Source organism: Montipora foliosa, chromosome 2 (genome assembly GCF_036669935.1).
Source record: "Montipora foliosa isolate CH-2021 chromosome 2, ASM3666993v2, whole genome shotgun sequence".
In the NCBI taxonomy this organism is placed as follows: domain Eukaryota; kingdom Metazoa; phylum Cnidaria; class Anthozoa; order Scleractinia; family Acroporidae; genus Montipora; species Montipora foliosa.
Window position 1 is genome coordinate 14,433,906 of NC_090870.1, and position 10,000 is coordinate 14,443,905.

A 10,000-nucleotide genomic window follows, 5' to 3' on the forward strand; every position below is an offset into this window, starting at 1 on the left:
CAGTTTCCGTCCTGACAACGACGTGAACTGACCAAATTTGATATATTTTCAAACGTTCACCAAACATCCATTACCGTGGAAACAACATCTTTAAACAACGTTTTCGTAGCCGTTGTCGTCGCCCTACCGTAAGCTTCCTTTTGACTCTCTTCAAAACCTCTGCCCATTTTCGAACTTCCCGCAGTCACCGTTTTTGTGACTGGTGACTTCGTGGTTCAGAATCAGCCACAGCTCGTTGTTCTCGGTGCTGACCGAAAACCCGCGGGCTCGGAGAACGAGGAAGGTTCTACCACGGTAAGCGAAAGTTTACGATTTGCATAGTACTGATTTATGAGGCGATTTTCAGTGTTATTTCCCGAGTAGCGTATTTTGAGCTGTCTCAATTTGTAGAATGGTCTATTTCAAGAAGAGAACAAGAAGTAACGGCGGCCTATCATGTATGTGATGACTGTGAGCGCACTGACAGGTGTCAATAGAACAGTTCACGGGACCTGTCACTGACGTGACCTTATTACCTGCTATCAATTTAGAATTTGCTTTGGGTAAAAAGAAGACACTTTTTCTTCTAAACCATGACAAGGAGCTCTCGATAACTAACTCCCTCATAAATATATCAATGCGAAATAAATCCAAAAATAGTGTTGTTTCACGAATTCTACATGGAAACTGTAAGAACAATTAACGACTATAATTTAAGATTAAGATCCCTGAGAGGGACATTCCTTCACGTTAAGTACCTGAGCTGAATATCTGAGTTATTCAAGTGGAAAAACAACTTGACTAACACAGCCAGTTTGCTGGGTAAAGCGTTGCACAAACTTCAAAGCGGCTTGATTAAAAACGACTTTAAAGGCTTTAAGAAAGAAACAAAAAATTGTCTCAGAAACAGACCTTGAACTCCTTTTAAATTACCGTACGTTTTTGCGTCACAGTCGGGCGTACCCTAATTTTGTCTCGTGTTGTTTTTCTAGTCTTTGTGCGGTGTCCACGCTCTCCACAATCAGCATGTCCTTTTCCTCCGTGAATTTGACGACGCTTTCCTTGAGGGCATCGCGTTCAGCGGACACAGTTTCAATTTGAGATCTGGAAAAAAACGTAAAGTACCATTTCGGTGGATGAACTCTTCAATTCGATGCAACGATCAAGTGGCTTGTTCTCTCCCGGCCGCCATAAGCGTGAGAATTGGCCATTTCCGAATTTAATTAAGCCTCCTGTTTCTGGTAAAGATTAGTCTTCCTTTATATGAAAAGTGGAACTATGTAGCAATAGCTTTCTGGTGAAAATACTCTTAACCTACCCAAAATCAAGTAATTGCATTTAGGTTACGAAACATAAAAAATGCTAACACCTTCATCTCTTATACGTTCACCCGCCCTGCATTTACCAACATTAACTGACATTTTCAGAAGTGTTTACCTTACTTGTAAATATAAAAACGAAGGCCGCGCAAAATAATAATTGGAATCCCACTCAGAAAAACGATACAACAAACTGAAACTTTTAAGCTGTGCGAACTTTGCATGGAGCCGTGACTGTCAATCAAATTCACCCATCCTGATTGGACAATTTGTTAGGTGGCCAAGGTAAGGCGCGTCGCACGGTAAAGTGTTCGATTCCTTCTCTGTCTTTGTTGAACCCATAAGTTACCAGAGAATTTTCCATTTGGTTTCAGTGTTGTACATAACACCACACTTGGCAAAATACTAGAAATATAGCTCACTTCCATTACGGCTCGACGGGCGAAAGATTGTTGTGGAAGTCCGTAACTCTTCTCTTTTAAGATTCCAGATATTTATTTTTCACCGCCTGTCTTGTCTATCCAATTGACGTTCCATTCTTGAGCTCCATAAGGGTATATTTTGTTTAAAAATGCACTAAAACGCCATTCGCGTTACAATGACTTTCGACGCCATTTCAGGTTAATTAAATGTTCTCCTGTGTGCACCAGAGAAATCTACGCATTACCCCAGCCCCCTCAAATCTAACAAAATAAGCACAGAAGACTCTATGCGTAAAGACACCACTTAGCAGGGGAGTGACAGGCAAGACGTTTACCGACACGGAAAAAAATAAAATAAAATAAAATAAAATAAAATAAAATAAAATAAAATAAATAAAAAACAGAGAAATCTTACCCATTTTCCACCTGGGATTGCCATACTGGCAACCCAGTAATAAAATGCCGTTGAAACACTATATACACACGTTCACACTCTTTCACTAACATACGATTCCTTGATGTCATGGTTTCAGTCAAGGATGGCTCTATAGAAACATATCTTTACTCCAAACACACCGACAAACATCAATATATTCTCACTTCATCTTGTCAACCATCAAAGCTCCATCCCCTAAAGCTTGGTCCTCCGACTACGCCGCATTTGTTCTGGCCATGACACATACTTACAACACACAAATGAGCTAAAAAACTACCTAGCTAACCGTGGGTACGACGGAAACGTCCTCAAAACCCAATACAGCGGGCCTCTGACATTTCCCGGTCTGACGCGCTTAGGAACACAATGACAAGACGAACTGAAACCATTGCTTTTGTTATCACGCACAACCCAACACTACCTAACCTCACTAGCATCATTCACAAACATTCCAACATACTTTATTCATCAGATCGTTGCAAAAGCGTTTTCAAAACACTTCCTTTGGTGGCTTACTTCCGTTGTGAAAATATTAGTGACATTCTTATTAGGGCCCAATTAACTAAGATACCTTGTAATGATAATTTTCCCGATTCTTTTCGATGCAGAAGTAAAAACTGCACCACTTGTCCCCATATAGAACACGACTGTAATGAATACACTTCTCATTTTACGGGTTATCAAATCAAGTCTCACATTACTTGTAACACTTTCAATGTTATTTACATGATTCGGTGTAAATAATGTAATCTTCAGTATATCGGGGAAACCAACGGTTCAGTGGAATACGCGGAGTGCGGAGAAAATGTGGAGTGTGGAAAAGGAGGAGTGTAGAAAAAGCGGAGTGTGTATATTATAAAACCAGCCTTTAGCTAGTTAAATAACTAGAAGCAAAAAAAGTAAAACATTGTAACACCCGGTTTCTTCTTACAAAATAAAGTCTGGAAGATTTGTCCAATATCTTGGGGGGGAGTTTTTAATAAAACAATTATTCCACTCATGCTTGTTGGATATCCAATGCGCGCTCGTGGAATAATTGTTTAATATCACCACTTATGTTTCAAAGGTTTTATATCTTCATTTTCCTTATAGTAAACTACGGTTACTGATACACTGATACACTGTCTACTAAAGCAGAGGGAATCGCAGTGTGTAGCGTTTTCATAGTGGCATATGTCTTCATCGTCAGCGGAAACTTCCTCACACTTGTCCTCATTGGTTTAAGCAAAAAACTTGGCAAAAGATGTCTATTCTTGGTCGTAAACATGGCATTTTCTGATCTGTTGCTGGGACTTTTTACTTTACCCATCTACATTGTAATCACGGGAAGTTCTTATCGACTTTGGAACTTTAAATTAAGTCGAAATCTCACAATATTATTCTATTTTGTTGACAGCGCTCTCTCGCAGGCTTCGTTAATTTCTGCAGCCTTTATCTCCTTGGAGAGATTTCATGCTATCTTCTGGCCTCTCAAGCACCGAACTCTGTCCATTCAAGCATATCGCGTTGGTATTTCTGTTGTATGGGTACTTTCTATCCTTGTCTCTACAATCTTCAACTTGTTACTATGGTTAAAAACATCAAAGGAGTGTTTATACTTTTGAACACCTTATGCTGTAACTATATTGCTGGTCCTCTGCAGCTGTAACATTGGTATTTGGAGAAAATCTCAACACAGAGCTGTTGTTTCGCAACAAAACATAGTGAATTCGCAGCGACTGTCATAGACGTTGTTGTTTGTATCAATGCTCGCTTTAATTTGTTGGCTCCCCTTAGTCGTCACGAACTACTTAATATTATGTTCATGAGATCTCGGCATCGTGGATCGTTCTTGCATTGAACATTGCTAACATTCTAAACTATATGAATTCTTTCGTAAATCCTATCGTATATGTATTTAAAATTCCAGAGTTTAAGCGAATTCTACGTTGTACAGGGAAAAGGGAAATATAGACAGTCGTGGAAAAGAGGAGCGGATGAAAAATGACTACTGGTACCTTTCTCGTGTTGGAAAATCAAGGCATCGACACCAAATTATGACTAGCCATTTTAATTCAAAAGATTCTTAATTCAATTAAACCAAATTTCTTCCCAACTTTCTTTTCTTTCTAGCTTTTTACTTTCACGCCGTAAAGTTTTCATTTGATTCATAGCGTACATAGGCCCAGCCGGCATTACGAACCCTCGCGTTTAAATGCTGGGATATTAACGTCTTTTTTAAAAGTCAGTGATAGAGTTAGGCAGCCTGTTAATCAATATTATCGAAATGTTTACAGGCAACCTGGAAGCCCCCGCAGTGTTCCACACTTACTTTCTCACTATTTAACCGTGGGGCCATGGGCCGAGCGCGGTTCTTGCTCTGCACGTTGTTTATTTTTCTTTTTAATTTTGTCGGTGACCAGACCTAAACTTTTAATCGGTCATATAGTAAGTGGGACTTCCAATCACGCAACTTATGATGTTTATTCGCCAAAAGCTGTTAAAACGTTAATGTACCTTAAAATTTATGAATATCACAATCTTTATTTAGTACAAAATATATTGCCTTTTTGCGTTCTTGATGCGCTTTCATTGGTAGGGAAATAAACAACGTACTAAAGATAGCCGTGGATAATGTAGTTCTTGAATTATGTGACTCGTGTGATTACGTTGCTAGCCCTTTACTCGTGTGAAAAAACAACTAAATTTAATAGTGACTTTTAAGAAAAAAATATGTAAGTTGTGAATACTGTTTTTATCGTATCGTTCATACCCATACATATCCCGAAGACAGTTCCAGATTAATTAAGACCATTACGTCATCGCAAATTTCACAATGGCTACGACTGATGGTGCAATCGGAGATTTGCACTGATAGTGTATTTGGCCGTGCAAAAACTGGGTTCGATATTGTAACAAACAATTTTTTGGCGCGGAGAAAGGTGGCGGCTACCAACATGTTCCCCCTTCCAATCTGTTTTGAGGTTTGTACCGTTATATTTTTAACAGAAAAATAAATTACAGCAAATAGATGCAACGTTGTTTATTTTTTATCGTGTTTGTCGTGACTACGTCATCTTACTAGTCACTTTCTTCGTTGCAAATAAAATCGTTTCGCAAAATATTAGGGAATGATTTCCGTACAGGTCCCTACTTCATTATGCATGCAGAATAAATTAATTATTCATTCGCGCTATTGTTTTGTAGAGCAATACGAACTTCTTACACGTCGTGTATGCTGCTAAACGAGTGTAAGATCCAAGGAAGTGACCAAAACACTGCATTCGTACTTGACGTCAGAGTTGAGGCCGAACCATTTTGCGTCGTGGGAAGAAACAGACAGTTAAATGATCTGAAGCGATTCTGCTGTAATTCGATGGAGTATCGGCCTTTAACCGTGGATCCAACGTTTGATTTCGGGCCATACAATGTCACGCCGATCCCATACAGAATCTCATGGTCCTTCGCAGGGAAGACGGAAATCACCCAACAAGGATAGGCCCGGTGCATCTGCACGAAAAGAACACACAGTCCACGTATTCCCTCTGTGGTGGAACCCTGAAGTCTCTTGAACCTGGATTGAAGAATCTAATGGCTTTCGCTTGCTTGTAGCAGGCGACAAATTTGAAAATATGACAAATGACCAACGAAGGCAGCCCTCTCGCGCGTCCACCATATCGGTCTTAAAGATTCTTCCCCCAACAGCATAGCCACTATAAACACAAAGTTAGTGAGAGGCGAGTCTACGGTGTTGCCGCAGATACTTTCTGCACCCTCATCATTCCCTCAAAATCAAAGCCCACGAAGCCGCACATCAACGTCGAGTGCGCGAATGGGAAAGTGGAATGTCAGGACTGCCAAGGCTACTCTGTTTCCTGTTTGTGCGCTCACGCTGCCACGGCGTCGTTAAAAGAGGACCCTTGAGGCGTACTTGAAATGGCTGGTGGCCAACAAGCGTAAGACTGGTGGTCTTAACCATAGCAAAGCCATCACATTTGAAATGGCAGCTGGGAGAGCCAGAAAGGGAGAGGGATCGCCAAGAAGCAGACGCGGAAAGCAATCTACTAGTGTAGTGGTCCTACGAAACCCCTCGTCAAGTTTTGTGGCAAATCAATCTCAAAAATATCCAGACGGAGCGCAGTTACATACTTTGTATCCCGCAACAGGCCAGCCACATGTTGCCGCTCATGATTTACAGCTGGGTCCATTGTACCCAGCTTTGTATAATCCACCAAGCTTTCCTATCCATGGAGCACGTTTTCATCATCCATACGCGTCAACATTTCATGCTCACCCGCAAAACGTTCCTTCCCAAGCTGCGCCTCCTCATCGGCCATTTTCGTTATTTCAACCATTGGCAGCAGCAGGAACATGGCACTCAGGTTTGTCGCCGCATTTGTATCATCTAGTGGCATTGCCAACAATTGTTTAAAAGTGCTACGGATGCGGCGACATGCGGTCAAGCACGTGGATTGGCGGGTAGTACCCAGGGACGACAACACAGGGGCGTTATTGTACAGCACAGACTTTACCAACACCTATTAGCATCCCAACCCCGCGCATATCAGGCGAAAAAACCCTGTTTTTCACGACCTCAGCACTTACCAATCACTTGATGAAGGCCAGAGGGAAATGTTGAAATAACACGGAATCGTTGTTAATATCGTTAATTCATAACACTGCTAAGCGCATTCATTTCAATCTTTTGTTTACCAATTCGTTACTGTTCTTTAGAGCTACCCAAAAATATTGTTTGATTTAGCCATGTAAATGTAATGATGCATCCCGTTTTTAAAGAACATCGACCGATTGTTAATATCGTTAATTCGCAATAATGCTACGCGCATTGAATTCCTATTTTTACCTATTCGTTTTTGTTCTTTATAGCAACAAAAAAATACAGTACGATTGCGTTGCTTTTTAAAAGAACATCGATCGTTAATTCGCAAGAATGCTACACGCATTGATTTCTTTTATTTACACGCATGTGTCACGATATTATAAAACACTCTTTGAATGAGAATATAACGATGCAACAATTTTGGATGGTATTCGCAAACACTTTGCGAAAGGTTTGGCTACGACTTACCGATATCCTAGTGTAAGATTCGTTCAGAATAGCAATCAACATATTAAGGGCCACAAGAACTGGTGCAATGTTGAACCCACCAAATATTATACGTGAGATATACTAAAACTACAGTGATAAGAGCGGTTTCCAAATAAAAATAAAGAATGAAAGATTAGTATGCTGTCGTTGGCGTCAAAACCTGAAATTTGGTGGTTTCAAGTTGTTTTTACGCAGAGTACTGCAAAGAAATGAGCTAAAATGCATGCTGCACGTGCAGCATGACTATTTTTCGCTCTTTTAACCAATGATATTCTGCCGTTTAATTGCGTAGCTCTCTTACCAGGGAGCTTAAACAAAGACGACGGCTACGGCAACGACGACGACACAAAGCAAGAATATGGTTGGTTAAATAATGCGAGAGGTTAGCGATAAGCGGTACCGAGTGAAGTAAATAAAAACATTTGTCAGCGAGAGCAATGCAATACACAGTTGTAGTAGCATTTGATGAAATGCTCTTATTCTTCGTTTCTCAAATTTCTTCTTTTTCAAGTTTACAAATTCGTTAAACAGGTAATGAATCCAACATCATTTTCTTCTTCGTGTAAATTAAAGACAAGCTGACCTCTACAGTTACTTTTCCTGACCAAAAATCTAAATGTCGCACTCAAGCTTGCTTTCACAAAGCGCAGTTTTTATTATCAGTGAGAAAATGAAATGAACAACAAAGGCTTTTTACTGATTGGGATAGAGATGAGTATTCTATTCTGATGTTCGCCGAAGAATTGCCTTGCCTCTGTGTTTAGCGCCGCCAGCCCCAACGGAAGACACCCATACAATATTTGAACAGAATTTATATCGATCCGACGGTGAATTCACTGTTTGTGATTCCTTGCAATGAATATGAACTCCAAGAAGTCATGTTAAAACAGTGATTCTGATTGTTCCAACTGTTAAACGTCCTCTGGTCCTCGAGGAATTCCCCTGGGAATTCCCAATTGCGGTAATCTTCGCTGCAAATTCCAAGAAAAGATGGTTCAACAACGATTCCGTTTCCACTTGATAACATGTTGCGAAGAGCTCGAGAGAGTCATACAAATAAAAAGAGAAACTGAAGTTCTAATAAACATAGCTTATTTTTCAGTGGAAAACAGAATTATATACCCCATTTGGTACCCGATTAACCTGCGATCAGGCGTACGTTTCTGTAGACGGGGCAGAAAAGGTACGCCTGATGCAATTTCTTAAAGTGGTACTATGATCAAAAAATCATTTCCTTTTTTTCCTCAGATTTTGAAAGCGTGTTTGCTTAACACCTAACTGGCAAAATTTTGAGCTTTGAGTTTTATCCAAAGGCTGTTTATTTTGAGTGTAAGTTTTGGATTTCACGGTGCGCCATTACTCACGTTCAAAACTGGCGGATTGGACCTCAGAGGGTTGGATCTAGAGAAAATGACGTCATTTACTCACTAGCTTAAAATTTCAGCGTGTAAACGCAATTTATTACATATGCAAAACACGGATTTAAAAGTCTGAAAGCCCGAAACTCCCGTGCTGCATATTAATTCGGACGCGTACACACGCATTGCATTCTTAAACTAGTGAGTCTTTGATGTCATTTTCTCCTCGACCCAGCTCTCTCAAGATTTTAAAGTTAGTAATGGCGGACCAATAAATAAGAAAATTCCAGTTAAAATAAACAGGCGTCTTTTTAAAATCAGAACTTAAAACCTGGGTCAGTTAGTGTTTAGTCAACATAGTTTTGAAATCCAAAGAAAAAAAAGAATTGTTTTTTTTGGTCGTAGTACCACTTTAACGAGTCGTCTGCCAGTAGTCCAGAATCTGGACTGCACTCTGATTGGCCGAAAAATAATAGAGCTCTTGGAGCCTCTCTCCGATTGGTTGCAGAATTGCAAAAAAACTGGCCGCCGACAAGGATTTGAACAGGAATGATGTTTAGGCTCTGTTTACAGCTGCTGTTGCTTCGACTTAAAATTGTTTTTTCAATATCTTTAAAGGAAGGGCAGAGAGAATGCATCTGAAGAATGGTTTGTCTGAAAGAAGACATTATAGTTGTACTTCCTACAGGATTTGGCAATAGTGTTATTTACAGTCCCGAACATTATAGAAAAAAATGCATCGTTCAACAACCGCAACATTTATTTAAACACGATAAAAATTACAGCGGAGCTGATGTGGTCGTGTATTTACGTTAAAAAGGTCAATTCCTTTGCAGGTTATAGTTACAATCATATTTCATAAATAGGTGCTTAATAGGAGTAGGTGAAAAATCATAAAAATGAAAAAAATCAAAGCAATCTATATTCGTAGAAACAATAGTAAACCAGTTGCTTCGGCCTAGGACCTCGTCTCTAGGTATATACCAGTCCAGGTTGTAGATGGTCTTATCGGCACGTACGTGTATTTTCTCCTGCACATCAAAGAGCGATTTGCCACAAGAGCCCCATACAACCAAAGCATAGGTGACAGATGGTAAAATTACCTTAAAATAAAAATCAGCTCTCGCCGTAGTCGGTAAAAAACACAAAGACGGAAGAGGATTCAATTTTTGTGTGAAGGACTTAATTAACTCTTTAAGGACGGTGCCTACTATTGTTACTGCGCATACGTTCTGCGCATCTCGAGATATTCGGATTTCCTATCGGTGATGCTTACTAATTCAGGGATATTTTTGCGCGGTTTAAAACTATCCGGAAAACGTAGATCTTAGTAAGTGTCCTTGGTATCCAAAATGAAAATCGGGGGTAACCATGCATTTTTGAGAGATAATTAAGCT

General features: G+C 39.9%; 1 protein-coding gene across 1 annotated transcript in view; it reads right to left on the reverse strand.

The window, feature by feature from the left end:
- LOC137991217 (ninein-like protein) overlaps positions 1–2,792 on the reverse strand; it is a 10,973-nt gene extending 8,181 nt beyond the window's left edge. The window contains exons 1-2 of the mRNA XM_068836331.1: positions 2,728–2,792; positions 943–1,083 (exon numbers count right to left, since the gene is read on the reverse strand). Of these exons, the coding sequence (XP_068692432.1) occupies positions 943–1,083; positions 2,728–2,792 (206 nt within the window). The remainder of the gene's footprint in view (positions 1–942; positions 1,084–2,727) is intronic.
- Positions 2,793–10,000: the final 7,208 nt, after the last annotated feature.